This window comes from Engraulis encrasicolus, chromosome 18, assembly GCF_034702125.1.
Source record: "Engraulis encrasicolus isolate BLACKSEA-1 chromosome 18, IST_EnEncr_1.0, whole genome shotgun sequence".
NCBI classification, from domain to species: domain Eukaryota; kingdom Metazoa; phylum Chordata; class Actinopteri; order Clupeiformes; family Engraulidae; genus Engraulis; species Engraulis encrasicolus.
The window spans coordinates 3,595,835-3,611,529 of NC_085874.1; the positions used below are offsets into that span (position 1 = coordinate 3,595,835).

At 44.7% G+C, this 15,695-nt stretch overlaps 1 protein-coding gene and 1 long non-coding RNA gene across 4 annotated transcripts in view; both read right to left on the reverse strand.

The window, feature by feature from the left end:
- The window catches only part of dpf3 (double PHD fingers 3), a 45,598-nt gene extending 37,594 nt beyond the window's left edge, over nt 1–8,004 (reverse strand). For all 3 annotated transcript variants that reach the window (XM_063222817.1, XM_063222816.1, XM_063222818.1), the window contains exon 1: nt 7,929–8,004. In XM_063222817.1, the coding sequence (XP_063078887.1) occupies nt 7,929–7,960 (32 nt within the window). In that variant the 5' untranslated portion in view covers nt 7,961–8,004. The remainder of the gene's footprint in view (nt 1–7,928) is intronic.
- Nucleotides 8,005–8,895: 891 nt separating this feature from the next.
- On the reverse strand, nt 8,896–11,805 carry LOC134468346 (uncharacterized). The gene is made up of 3 exons (XR_010038765.1): nt 11,646–11,805; nt 11,296–11,406; nt 8,896–8,999 (listed from the first exon to the last, which is right to left on the reverse strand). It is a non-coding gene; the product is annotated as an uncharacterized LOC134468346 (long non-coding RNA).
- Nucleotides 11,806–15,695: the final 3,890 nt, after the last annotated feature.

The following is a 15,695-nucleotide window of genomic DNA, read 5'->3' on the forward strand; positions in this document are numbered from 1 at the left end:
AGATTCCTCTTCACCTTGAAATCTCCCGCTTTAGCCCCGTCTGCCATCAGAACACTGATACAACTCCTTCACTCCACCACACCCCATAGAGAAACAAATGGCCTCTGGACATGGACTACATTGGGGAAAGCCTCACACTTGAAATAATCTCACTGGATGTAAGCTACTTGATTCATTTGTAGTGCTGCAGAATGTTCTGGCTATCCGATGAGGGCAGTGCAGAGGGAAGTTTAAATGAGAGTATGCTTGGCTTAGAGAAGTCTGCTGAGGAGGAACTAAGATCAGGTGTATTTGGAAAAGGTGAATCTGAACCACACAGTATAATGTTAATAAATGTTATTCTGTTCCATATTATATTATAATTAGTGTTTCAAGTGTGCTGACTTATCTTTACCAAACCACGAATCAGACTTTCTCCTGCCCCTTGACACAGGATATGTCCACATAATGTTTCCATTTGACTAGGCTGAAGGCTCAGGGCTCTGCTATTCGTGCAGAGAGTTAGGACAAGAGAGGGGCATCTAGTGTATAGCTGAGAAAGCCTGGAGCTGGGAGGTAGAGGGTTGTGCCCACACACACAGACACAGACACAGACACAGACACAGACACACACACACACACACACACACACACACACACACACACACACACACACACACACACACACACACACACACACAGACACAGACACAGACACACACACACACACACACACACAAAGGTGGTCATTACATAATGGATGATCCCCCACCACACACCAATCAGCCACTGAACCAGCGACTCAGGGATCCCTCGCTAACCACCCTTTGACAACACGTCTTGGGTTGCGTTGCGTCTCCCTAAAAGCCATTGAGGAATGGCACCTCTGTTTGAAAGCATGTGATTATGACTGTAAACACCCTCTCTTTAGTTACGAGGGCCGCGCTGAAAGAACGGCTTTTCAGGAATGGCTTTGGCGGATTGTGAGGCAAGGAGATGTTGAAGCACTCAGGAAACATTGTGATGTAGCTAGCTGTGGCACATTTGGACTCCATTGGAGCCCATTTTAACCGTCTGTAAGTGCGGCGAGGCGGCCAAAACACTTCAGATTTTATGGCTGCCAGTAAATGTATAGGCCTCTATTGTGGAGAACAATCTGTTTTTAATTTTAGCTAGTGTGGGAAGGAGCTCGTCTGACTGACAGAAAGCAGAGAGAGATGCCAATCAAATATGATGTGGTTGTGCTCCCCCAAAATAAACAGAGAGCAATGAGTCAAATATCATGAACCTTTAACAGAAGTTTAAACCTGAAGAGCCAAAAAATGCAGAAAGAAGAAACCAGGAGAAGAAGAAGGAAATCTACTCAAACCAGAAGGGAGACATCCTGTTGCTACCATCAGCCCCAACATATAGATATTTTTTCTTTTGCAATCACATTCTTGGCACCGGTCTCTCTCTCTCTCTCTCTCTCTCTCTCTCTCTCTCTCTCTGTCTCTGTCTCTGTCTCTGTCTGATTTGTGGCTCTGTTTTCCACTATGGAGTGAGATACTTCAGATTCCTCCCAGGGTGCATTATTGTCCTGCTGAAGCCCAAATATTGGATGATTCCCAAGACACACGCACACACACGTTCACACACGTACACACAAATACACACATACACGCGTACACACGTACACACATACACCGTGAACTAACCACTATCCATGACCCCATCCATGGACAGCACATTGCTGATTGAGAGCAAGAGTCCTTGGTTATGAAACAATATAATCAAAGTAATGGTGCATTTATCATTATCATTTGTCAGCAACGCAACAGTCAGAGAGCACCACAAGTCTTCGAAGTGGCTCATTCATGGGAGAAAAACGTCCCAACAGCTATTTTTTTTGTGGACTGCTTTCTTGTGGCCTAATCACCTGACTTTCTTCCTGACCAGCTCTGTCTGGAGGGAAAGAGCGAGAGGGTTCAGGCCGGCAGGAGTCTAATGAGAGAGGGGGAAGAGGATCGATGCAGAGGAGAGGAAAGGAGGGGGGGGGAACAGGATGGGGGTGGGTGGGTGCAGCTAGACTGGCCAATAGACTGTAGATGGAGGGATGGAGAAGAAGAGGAGAGAGGAGAGGAAGGGGAAGAGTATGGGTGGGAGGGTGTGGTGGAGGAGATGAAATAGGAGATAGAGGAGTGGAGGAGAGGAGAGAGAAGGGATGGGAGAGGAGGAGAGGGGTGGTGGGAGAGGGTGGAGGAGGAGAGGCAGGGGGAGAGAAGGAATGCGATAGGATGGAGGTTGAGAGGGAAAATGAGATGGAGGGGGAATTGATGAGAGAGGAGAGGGATGAGGAGAGGAGGAGAGAGGTGTGGGAGAGGGTGGAGGAGGAGAGGCAGGGGTTCCTGGGGCATTGCCTACACACTCCTCCTCTTGGAAGACCGGAGTGGAAGTGGGGAGGGAGAAGGGGGTGAGCAGAGGCAGAGAGAAGGAGAGGAGGGGGGAGGTAGGGGAAGGAGGAAAGAAAGGGATTAGAGAGAGAGAGAGGGAGAGGGGAGCGGTAATGCCGTGAGGTGGGGAGAGAGAGGAGCGCGGGAGTTGAGATGCTAAGGGAGGTGAGAAAGGCGGTGAGGAGGAATCGGAGGCGGGGGTGGAGGGAAAAGAGAGGAAAGAGAAGTGGGGAGTGATAGGATGGGGGATGGGGAGAAGAAAGGAGGTGAGGGAAGAGGAAAGGAGGGATGGAGAGGGGGAGGAGAGGAGAATGGCAGAGGGAAGAAAGGTGTGGAGGGTGGGATGGTGGGAGGTGGTGAGGGGAGATGGAAGAGTGAATCACAAGTCATTGCTCACATAGGTTATGGCACAGCCTCCCCCCCCCCCTCCCTTCATCTCTCTCTCTCTCTCTCTCTCTCTCTCTCTCTCGCTCTCTCACTCTCATCCTCCCTCCTCTCCTGTTTCTCTTGGAAAGACCCTATGCCGGCAAAATGCACAGGGGGGTCAGTAAGCATTCTATAAGTTAAGCTTACACCTATACAGTATGCACAATGCTGCCCCCCCTCCTTTACAAAGCGTAAGGAGAAACGTGCAGATTACATGTGCCTTACAGGGAGAAGGGAGCCTAATGGTTCATAGAGCACCGGTGGGAGAGCTGCGAGGGGGCCGGCTGCTCCTCCAACCCTCTGTCTCGCCCCTCTCTCTGTCCTGTTCCCCTTCTCCCTTTCTCCCTCCCTCTGTCCCACTACCCCTACTACCCCCCCTCTCTCTCAATTGAAATTGAAATTGAAATGGTTCTTAGTAGTAGAAAGCATTCTTAGTAGAACTGTTATGTTACAGTGTTGCCAAATCATTGCATACAAATAACAAGACAAATCAAAAATATGAATTCTGTTCTCTCTCTCTCTCTCTCTCTCTCTCTCTCTCTCCTTTTCCCCTCCTACTGCCCTACTCCCCGCTCTGTCATGTGCCCTTTCTCTCTATTTCTGATACCCCATCACTCTCCCAGTCTGTCTCACTCCCCCACCTCTATTTCTTTCTACCCGCCCCGCCCCCTCCTAGTTTCTCTCTCTCCTATCCTGCTCCCGCTCTCTCTCCCCCGTCTCCCCCCTCCTTGTCCCTCTCTACCCATCCTGCTCGCCTCTCTCTCTCTCTCTCTCTCTCTCTCTCTCTCTCTCTCTCTCTCTCTCTCTCTCTCTTTCCCCCTGTCTCTCTCTATACATCCTGCTCCCCCCTCTCTCCCAGTCTCTCCCACTCTCCTGTTCTCTCTCTCCTTCTCTCTCTCGCCTATTCTGCTCATGCTCTCACTCCTTCTCTCTCTCCCCCTGTCTCCCCCTCTCCTATGGCAGCGTAGGGCGACTGTGGGCAGACAAAGGGCTCTGGGTGCCCCTGTGTTATGACAGCACCTCTGCTGTCCCAAAATCCATCCAGACAGACTGACAGACAGACAAGCATGCGCGCGCACACACACACACACACACACACACACACACACACACACACACACACACACACACACACACACACACACACACACACACACACACACACACACACACACACACACAGCTTGCACGTTCCTCCTTCCACCCTCCCCCATCAGGAACAGAGGGTGGAGGTGGGTGGGTAGGGGTTGGAAGGAGGTTCTCATGTCTGCACGTGCACACACACACACACACACACACACACACACACACACACACACACACACACACACACACACACACACACACACACACACACACACACACACACACACACACACACACACACACCAATTTACATACTGATGAGTGTAGATAGCCTATACAGTGGTTTAGCACAATTGGTAGACTGGCAGAAGACCCTCTATGGATGCATAAAGACCCATTATTGACACATGTACATTAGGGATGTACAAAAAATGATCACGACAATGCATCGAGATACTTGTTTTGACAATCGGTTATTTAAAAAAAACAAAATTGAATTTGTCAATGGTTCATTTTGCTCAGTAGAGACTAGAGAGTATAGGCAATATTTCTGTTGTGATGGAAGCTCTCTACCAGATGCTAAAATATTAATACAACAAATTGACTTGTGAATGCTACACAGCAACTGACAAATAAGCTAGTTTTTACACATTTACTGAACAAATATCGCAATGCATCGCAATAGTACCTGAATCGCAATGCACCGTGATAGAATCGCATCGTGGCATGTGTATTGTGATGCACATTTAATAGTGAACCCTTTGCCAATACCGACCCTTAATGTACATACAGTACGATAAATACATCATTGTGGGCATCCCATTTCGGTTGTATTTTTATTGTGGGTGGGTGGTTTCAAGGTAGTCGGAGATGCATGTATACTGTGTACCATGCACGTGTTGTCAAGTGGCCAGAGGGCACCCGCCATGTTATTTCAGGATCAACAAAGACCCTTGACACTACTCTACTACGTAACTTACACTCTAAGAGGGAATGTGTCAGAAATGACAGAACATGAGTTGTCCCTGAGCACACACAACACAACATGTTAAACACCATTTGTGTCATTTCTGATACAGTACTGTACATTTTTGCACAGTACTGTTTCAGAAATGATGCAAATAGGCCCTAGTGTTGAATTTCAACACGTGCTGTGTGCTCAGGGACAACACATGTTGTGTCATCTCTGACACCTTCCTTTAGAGTCTGTATGATGTAAGGTGGACACACTACTCTACTCTACTCCTCTCTTCTATGTGCCGCACACTGCTCTACTCTACTCTACTCTACTCCTCTCTTCTATGTGTTGTAAGGTGGGCATCCCCACGCACTGCTCTCATTGCATGGTGGGATATCTGGGGGAGACGGGTTGGACAGTCAGAGGCCAAGTTAGCACTGGGGAGCAAGGGAGAGCAGATGGGCTTCCCCTTAGAGCACAGCATCTCCTCTCCCGTGTGCCACGCTCTATCCCAGAAGCAGTGTGCGTGCGCTTGCGTGTGTGTGTGTGTGTGTGTGTGTGTGTGTGTGTGTGTGTGTGTGTGTGTGTGTGTGTGTGTGTGTGTGCGTGTGTCATCTCCTGTGTGCCACGCATCTCTCAACAGATGGGCCCAGGGGGCTGGGGATGCGGGGGCAGCACTATCACAGATCTACATCACTCCAGTCATCAGCACACACACACACACACACACACACACACACACACACACACACACACACACACACACACACACACACACACACACACACACACACACAGTTATACAGACAGTTATACAGACATGCATACACACATGCATTAGACCTACACTCTAAAAACAAACACACACTCATGCCCACCCACACACACAATAGCATTTGTAACTTAATACTGTACGCATGCATGCACATGGATACAGACATTGAGACATAGGCCTACATAGGCCACAAACATATAAAAGACACACACACACACACACACACACACACACACACACACACACACACACACACACACACACACACACACACACACACACACACACACACACACACACACACAATGGCTTTGCATAATTCTGGCCCTGTGAATATTTGGAGGTCAGGCGGGAATAACATATGCATCACTAGCTCCACAGAATTCCATACCGCCTGGCAGCTTCCCTTTGTCTGTGCCATTGGACGAGCATGGAACTCCCAGCAACACGCAACAAGATACTCCCTTTAGCAGGAGGACAGATAGTATGGTTTGCATGGAACTACTTCTGGCCCTCCATACACAGACAGACACAGACACAGATACAGACACACACACACACACACACACACACACACACACACACACACACACACACACACACACACACACACACACACACACACACACACACACACACACACACACACACACACACGTGCATTCACACACTAAACACACACAAAAAATCCAGGGGTTTGGGATCTGTTTAAAATCACATTTCCCCTTTCCCCAGCCCAGAATGAAAGGTAAACAATGTTCCCCTTATTCCCAGAAGCACTCCACAAATTACACCCCTGCAAGCCCAAAGACTTGACAGGCTCTGCCTGTTGTCTCTTTAGCCCTGCTGCCTGAGAAACAGAGCGAGTGTTTCTGCAGCCGTTTGGGTGAAGCTCCCTCCACTCTCAATGGTGTCCCTTCACCTGCCCAAACAAGTGACATTTAAGATGTGGGGTGATCCGATCTAGCTATTTCGGCGAAAGGTCCATTTTCTAAGGAAGAATGAAGGAATACAAGAAAGAACCGTCTAGTAGCCTAAGCAGGCAGTGGAATTAACAAAAGAACAAATTAACAAAATAATCTTGTTGGTTTGCCTTGAACTGCAACCAATGCCGAGTGGAAGCACAGCACAGAGGGAAAGGGGAGGTGGTTCCTGAACATATTTGCAGACTGATATCAATGTCCGATTTATATCTTGACAATCAGAGACTTTCCCTTCGAACAAGTGAACAAAGGGCTGTTTTCCCCTAGCAGTAAACCTATTATTTTTGCAAACATTTTTAAAGTAGGCCTAGTACACGGAATAGTGTGGAAAGAATGCTATATTTGTTCCTGTGCGCTCGTGGTTTCCTGACTCGAGACGTCAATTCAATGCTACTGGGCACTGAAATTGCCCCACATGTTTTGGACCGGAGACGAGTAAACTGCGGGTGTAGAACTACTTATAGAGCACAATGTTGTGGTGATATTTACAACCGTTCGCCACAGCTCATATGCGCAACGCAAACTATCCGGCACTGCTGATGATGCCAATACGTTGAAGAACGGTGTGCATTTTGTTTTGCATCAATTAATGGCGCTGGTAACATAACTCTCTAATCAAATCCGCTAACAATCCACGGAAAATGTGTTGGCGCCCAATAGCCAATGTTATTGTACCGTATCGCCCACCGTGCCAAAAGCTGCGAGTAGCTCGAGTCGAATGATTCCGTACAATACCATGTGTTGTACCCTATATCGCTGGCTTCTCCGGTCCGTTGTCTTCATGTGCCATAGCATGTTGCAATGGTTAAGATTGTTCTTTCTTTATGTTGCAACCATTCACACAAATGGGCAACCCAATTCCTTCGAATATGACTTTCTTCCGCACATGTCAGTCCGCGCGCTCAATGAAGCTGTGGGCGCACTGCCAAAGAAGTCAAATAAAACAAACAAATCTCTCTTTATGTGGCTTGCATGGTTTCTTATGTTTAAATAGACTAGTTGGTAATTTTGGGCGTTTTCATATTAAAACACATCCAGTCAATTAGGCTACAATTTCGCACACAGTTTAGTTTAGCCTAGTCATATTGCACGAATAGAATAAATATTATTTATGATAGCACTGCACGTAGCCCGTTATAGAAAAAACCTCTGGAGAATTCCAGATATTAATATATAGGCCTATATAAAGCCTTGCCTTGGTCAATTTCAGATAGACTTTTGTCGCCTGAACTACATAGCCGACCTCCCAAAACGAAAGAGAGAATTACAATAAAGCAATATTTACTTACGATTTTAGAGGATTTTGAATGACAGTCGCCATTTTGCCACACTGTAACAGAATATTCCAATTCTCTGACTCTGAGTTCTTTGGGACTCCTATGAAAAAAACAGCCTATGCGGACTCGTTGTCCGGTGTCCTGACCAATACCACACCAGTGTTCAGAAAGAAGGCGTGGTTAAGATGAAAGCTGTCAAAATGTTTAACACTGGTGTAGCCTACAGCCCAGAGCCGTAGAGAAAGAGTTGGATCATCCTTTGATCTTTGCCGACGAGTGGTCACGTGGTTTGCGTAGTCTACGCCCACCGCAGAAGGGTCCTATACACCGGGAGCTGTCAATACATTTCATTGAGCGAGAGCGTCCTTTAACGGTAATTATATCAGATTATGCCGCCCCCAAAAGAACGAGTTCGTTTTGTTTTTTGTAGGCCATTTTATGGCCTTCATTGTCATATAAAAACATTGAAGTGTCAGTACCGTAATACGGTAATATCATTGCAGTTACACTTTGGGAGGGAAACGTCATCTTAGCTAGGAAGCTCCATTACTTACCATTGAGATGCTAATTGTCCGTAGCCCTTGATAATGTCTATTTGTTTTGGATTCAGCAGAAGGACATTTTAATGGATAAAATACTTCCAATACATAAAAAGATAAATACATAAACCCAACATGTCCCAGTTGTAGGCCTACAGTAATATAGCATTTGTTAATTTCAGCCTTTATGATGCTGGTCATCATCAGACCTGTCAAACCACTCAATGCAGGATGCAAATGAACATGAACATGATGCAATGAACATGAAGTAAATAACCCACAGCTGTACAACCTGTGCTTGAATGGTTCAATCTTTTATTTGAAATAAAAAAAATACTCCAAATAGAAACATAAACAGCCCAAACAAAATAACTATGAATAAAACGGCATGTCTGTGTACATGACAAGTGTGTGTGTGTATGTGTGTGTGTGTGTGTGTGTGTGTGTGTGTGTGTGTGTGTGTGTGTGTGTGAAATCAATAATGCATGAAGAATTGGAATTCACTGGAACATGCTGGAACTTCCAATGCATTGAAAGCATCAACCTATGACCAGAGAGGAGCAGACAGGAGAAGAAAAAAGAGAGAGATTTATTTATATACATGGCATGGCTGTTGGTGCTGAAAGGGATTGATTTGAATATTTCAGAAAAGACTGATCTGCTGGGATATTCACACATAACCATCTCTGGGGTTAACAAACAATGGTAAGGGGGGGAATACAGTGAGCAGCGATTCTGTGGGCAAAAATGTCTTGTTGATGGCAGAGGAGAATAGCCAGACTGGTTGGAGCTGATACAAAGGCAACATTAAGTCAAATAACCACTCAGTACAACAAAGGTATGCATAAGAGAATCCCTGATTACACAGCACATCTTGAGGCAAATGGGTTACAGCAGCAGAAAAAACACATTTGGTGCCACTCCTGTCAGCCAAGAACAGGAAAATGAGGCAACAATTTCGACTGGCTCACCATAAACGACACTAAAAGATCGGAAAAATGTTGCCTAGTCTGATGAGTCTTGATATCTACATCTACACTCTCAGGTGGAATTGACAGAATTTTGTCGATAACAACATGAAAAGATGGACTCTGTCTTACATCAACGTTTCATGCAGGAGATATAATGGCATAGGGATATTTCCTAAGCACATTTTGGGCCAATTAGAACCAATTTATATTTGTTGGAATGCCACAGCCTACCCAAGACTTTGTTTAAAGGTACAGTGCCAAAATGGTAGGCCACACCCTGGAGGGACATTTATTGGAAAGTTAAATGGATCACACAGCAAGAATGGCGGACAATATTGCTCTGGACCCTTTGCTAAACCAATAATTAGCGTTCCTCCCTTCTGGAAGAAATTTTAGAATGTCTTGCTGCTGAAAAAAAAATATATATAAACACCATTTTCACCCTCATCCTATAGTATTGCTTCACAGAAGTGGAGAACAGTAGAATGCACACATCTACATGGAAAGCATATTTTTTTTAATACCACAGAGGAATATTTTAAGTTTTTTTTTGGCAACTTAATTTATTGTACTGTGCTGCCCTAACAGCTTGGGCCTAGAGGACCTAGAGGACAAGACCAATGGCCATATTGTTTTTAAATGCCTGTTTACATGTGGATTGTGGAGAAGTGTCACGCTAGACAAATTTCTGTGAAAACAGACACTAAAAGTTAGTTATCTGATCTTACAAGGGTGAAAACAGACACTAAAAGTTAGTTATCTGATCTTACAAGGGTGGCAAGACTAGGCATTGCAACTATGCTGCCCATTTCTACTTGTCATTAACATTTATTAAAGTAATACATTTAAATTCACTGTGACACAGTACTCCACAAAATTCAAGTGAACACTGCACACTAGAAAATTGCATCTCTGCCTCATCCATGCAAGGGGGCAGTCCCCAATGGCGCAGTGTGGCGGGACGGTAACATGATCAGGGTACCTCAGTCAGGGAGGAGGATGGGGGAGAGCACTGGTTAAATACTCCCCACACCAACCTGGCGGGTTGGAGTCGAACCAGCATCCTTTGGGCTACGAGTCTGACACCCTAACCGCTTACCCACGAATACGACACAAATACCATTGTCTTGACACCCTGTCTGTCAACAGTCACTTTCACTAGTCCATACCTTTGAAAACTGTCCTCTGGTATTTCTTGACCCAGTCTTGACTCAATTAACTTGTTGAATGGTTGTTCGGCGTCTTCCATTCTTACCTTGGCTATGTCTCTGAGTGCTCAATACCCTGTGCTTCTTAAAATACTCCTGTCCTGCACACCTTCCAGGCCATTCACAATCTTGCAACTATCTTGCCTTGCCATTCCCTCTCGCTACCTCGGTTTGTCCTCGACCATCCTCCTCTCTGTCCCTCTGCCCATCTCAGTACCATGGGGAATAGAGCTTTTCAGTTGCTCTGCTCCTCAGCTCTGGAATGCACTGCCCCCTGACTTATTACCCAAGTTCAAATGCAGACTAAAAACTCATTTGTTTCAGTTAGCCTATTCCTTAGGACTTTTTAACTACCGTTTTATTTTTGTTAAAAATGTGTTAATGTGTCTTCGTTTTATTATTACTTCTCTCTGATCCTTGAATGTTTTGAAAGGCACTTTTATTCTCTTGTTACCGTAGTTTCATTTGAATTCCATTGGGATGGCGTATAGAAACAAAAAAAAGACAACTATGTTGCTGTGCACATATATCCGGCCCTACTAGTGTGACCAAAGTCCTATACATTTTGCAGCTAAAGACCTCAATCACCGGAAATACAAAATGTTAGACACAGATATAATATTACTTACTGTAAGGGTCCTCAAAAGGTTAGTTAGGTTACCTTATCAGTGCAACTCAAGAAAGCCACCACCTGCAACTAAGCCATTTCTGGCAAAAGCACTTCCCCATCAACAGCAGCAGTCTCATGCAGTAGGAGCAGAATCATTTCCACCTGTAACACAACTCAATGGGAATACAAAAGACAAAAACAGTGATATTAGTCAAATGTTGAACTGGATCTGGACGGTTAAATATTTCACAGCCAGTCACTGCTGATTGAAAGAAGTGATTTTCAATGAATCTGTGGTATCATTATGACCAAGTGAATAATTACAACAGATGACAGCTATGATTCTAGCACTTGGTAGACACACCACCACCACCAGCCACCCATCCACCAAATGCACTCACAAAAGCGGAGTCCTGTGTGCTATACCATCTGGCCGGATACGTCATCAAGGGTGTACTAGGCGGCTCTTTGTGTTCGGCCTGTAAGCCTGCCTTAAGGAACAGTGACGACGCTGTACCGGACAACGCCACACTGCTGCAGATGAAGGAGTACAGAGAGGGCGCACTTCATTTATTCTCTTTACTGCAGCACGTTGAGCAGCTGTTCCGGGCCAGGACATCAGAAGCCCTAATGGAGTGCTCAGTCAGTGAACTAGTGGAAGAGGCCATGACTGTGAAATCAAACCTTCCATCCTGCCATGATGTCAAGAGGAGAGTGATCACCAAATACACCAGGTTGAGGCTCAGGATTGCAGGTAAATGCATCAATAATGAAAGGGAAGAACCATGGGAAGGGAAAAAGCTACCTTGGCAGTAAAAGTCAAGCAAAGAAGGCTCCACCTCCTGCCAAATCCCTTCCGATGGCTGTAGCGGTCCCCACCAACACCACCAGTCTGCACCAGCCTGCTGTAGCGGTCTCCACCAACAATCTGCTAGAACCTAGATCCGAACAGAAAAATGACAACATGAACATCACCATTTCAATGCCTCGCAGTTCATTGTGAATCTAGCTATCGTAAAGATACACGAGTAATGTAAGCTTAATGTCAGCTTAACAAGAAATGAGCAGGTAACATCACCATTGTATGCTACCCAAAAACAACAAATGACATCCTCGGAGACTGTACTTGTGATAGTCTGTGTCGACTCGACAGTGACACACGACACACTAGACACTCAATGGCACAAAAATCCCAAATTCTACTTAAGTAATACCTGAAGCCATGAACATCAGCATTTGAATGCCTCGTAGTCCATTATTGGATATAGTTAGATAGCATAAAGATCTCCGTGCATCAACTAACTTGTTGACATTAGCTTCCAGCTAGCTTAGAAACGTTAGCTATTTATAAATGACCGATAAGCAAATAGCTCTGAAATCAAACACAACGACTGTATGGATATTGACAGAAGACAACAGGACGGTATCTTATAAAATATGTGACATGTCATCGTTTAAAATATAGATTGAAAGGTAGCATCGATGTTTTGCGAACACGTCAAATCCAAAGTTGAACCAGAAGCGCCGTGTTGAAAACGCTAGCTATTACCACACGATTAACGGTTTTTCACATTACCATTGTGATTTTATATTACCCAAACTGGCAAAATTACATCCTCAGAGACTGTACTTGTGATAGCTTACGCTGACAAAGACAGACAACTTTGATTAATCTCCCTATTATATCAACTTACCTGGGAAGTGGTCGACACGCCAACGACACTCAATGGCGTCCCCGTTGCTGCACAGGACCCTTTGAGCAAAATGAAGTGACGGCGAAACCCCGGATGTAGAGCAGCCATGCTCGTCCGCGGCCGTCAACGGCTTCAGGACAACTCTTTCTCTATAGCTCTGCTACAGCCTACCCAATAAAATCATTTCACCACCTGTACTTGGGAACCATTTAGCAAACACAATATCACAGCTATCATCAGCGCATAATAGACAATAAATAAGTAGGCTATTCATCAGGGGACAGATCAAGCTTTAATAACTTGCCCCCTCATTTATGAAATGTAGCATAGGCCTATGCGCAGGCCTATATAAAATGTCCATATGAAAATTACAGAGAAGGACAGTGGTATAACTTGAATATTAATCTGGACAGCTCACACAAAGCTTGAGTTCCAGCCATCTTTGTGGGAAAGTGGCTCTGTCTCTGTCTATTTGACTTTGCTGTGAAAGTCTGACGGGCGAGAGAGGATGGCTATGCGTAATTGCCTATGATGTCTGGATTTCTGCTGCGCGTTCTTTCTTTCTTTCTTTCTTTCTTTCTTTCTTTCTTTCTTTCTTTTTTTCTTTCTTTCTTTCTTTCTTTCTTTCTTTCTTTCTTTCTTTCTTTCTTTCTTAGTGTGTTGTAGGCCTATTTATTTATTTATTTATTTATTTAGCCATGCATGCGAATATGCAGTATATTTCAGGACCAGGGTCACCCTGAATAAGTTCTTTCTGAGGAATTGTGGAATTTAGCCAATTCGAACTTCCTTCTCAGTGACACTTGTCTTGTTTAAAAATATAAAATTGGCTTCTGAAACCACTTGTCTCTATTTATAGACATCTGCCACCGCAAGCTATTTCTAAACATGAAGGCCAATGTAATATAGGCCCTACTGTAGGCTATGATTTAAATAGGCAACATACACGCGCTCACACATACGCACGCGTGCACATCCACACACGCGATCGCACCCCCCCGCCCCCAACACACGCACACACACACACACACACACACACACACACACACACACACACACACACACACACACACACACACACACACACACACACACACACACACACACACACACACACACACGTTGTGATATATTAATAAAACACTTATGCCATCACGAGTTGGTTTAAGGCCTATATTGTTTATTGAGCTTCAGACAGCTCAATGGTATAGTCATGTTTATTGTTTCTGACACTACAAAGGAGCCTATTGAAAGCCTTGGCAGATGGGGAGGTGTACATATATATATATATATATATATATATATATATATATATATATATATATATATATATATATATATTATATATATATATAGCCTATGTACACATATAATTTGCACAGTATGCGCAGGTCTCACTTGTCATCTTTTGTTGCGTATGTTGTATCATAGGGATCATTGACACAGATGATGTGGCAAGGATGATAACACCTTTTGATAACACCTTTTGGACATATACATTCACTTAGATGGAGTGCGGTACTCAGGGTGCGATTTGGCGGGGGGAATGGGGGGGATTGTCCCCACTTCTGGTTTTGATACCTCCACTTTTCCTACAGGATTTTAATATTTGCGGTATGTAACTCCATTGGTAATGCTTAAAATCTGAAACTTATCCCCCCTTCTGGTTCTTCAATAAATCACACCCTGGCAGTACTGTATCTGTCAATCTCCTGCTGATGGAGTTGCCATCCTCCAGATCATGCCCATGTCAATTAGAGCAACATAGGGTTCTGTAATAGGTTGGAGGGAGAGCTTCTGGATGAGCTTGCTCTTCTGCGTCTTCCTGTAAGTGCCATTGGGGTTGGATAAGGACACACATTCCTCAACAACACAGCATTCTAGCAGCTCTAGTTGGGGTCTAGGGTCCCAGTCCAAATATGATTGTTATGTGGGGTCATGGCCGAAAAAGGCTGAGAACTAGATGGCAGTCATCTTGAATTTCACGATAAAAGCAAAGTTGTAATATCAAAATGATGTCAGATTTGGAATCTTCATGGTTGATGAAAAAGTGCCTTCATACATGATCCAGATCAAAAGTTTTTTTTGAAAAAAAAGATGGGGGCACCATTTTGAATTTGGCTCTCTGGCAGAAAAAATGCCGGCATTTTTGTGAGGTACATTTGTGAGGGATATTTTCTGATGGGTCCGTGGATGTCAAATCAATCATCATTACATTATTACATTACATTTATAACCAAAGCGACTTTCAAAAGAGGACTTAATCATAGCCAACATCACAAGCAAGTAAGTGCACAGGAATATACAGAACAATAAGTGCAGTTGCAAAGAGGGGTTAGTTAAAAAAAAAAAAAAATAATGAAGAGACAACACACACACACACACACACACACACACACACACACACACACACACACACACACACACACACACACACACACATTATGTCAAGAGTCTGCCCTGGGGCTAGGCCAGCTCAGCATTAGTCTAGTAGATACTCACGAAAGAGGAAGGTCTTTACTTGTTTCTTGAAGGCTGCAAGAGATGTGCTTAGTCTTGCTGCCTCTGGGAGAGAGTTCCACCACTTGTGTACAACGGAGAACAGGCTTGCGTGGTAGTAGAGCGACTGGATGGCAGAGCCAGACGGCTTGTGCTGGACGAGCACAATTCTCTTCCCGAAACATAAGGCGTTAGTAGGTCCTTCATCAAAACATTGTGACCTTCTGGGGTCATCCCCCAGAAAATGTTGTATATGCA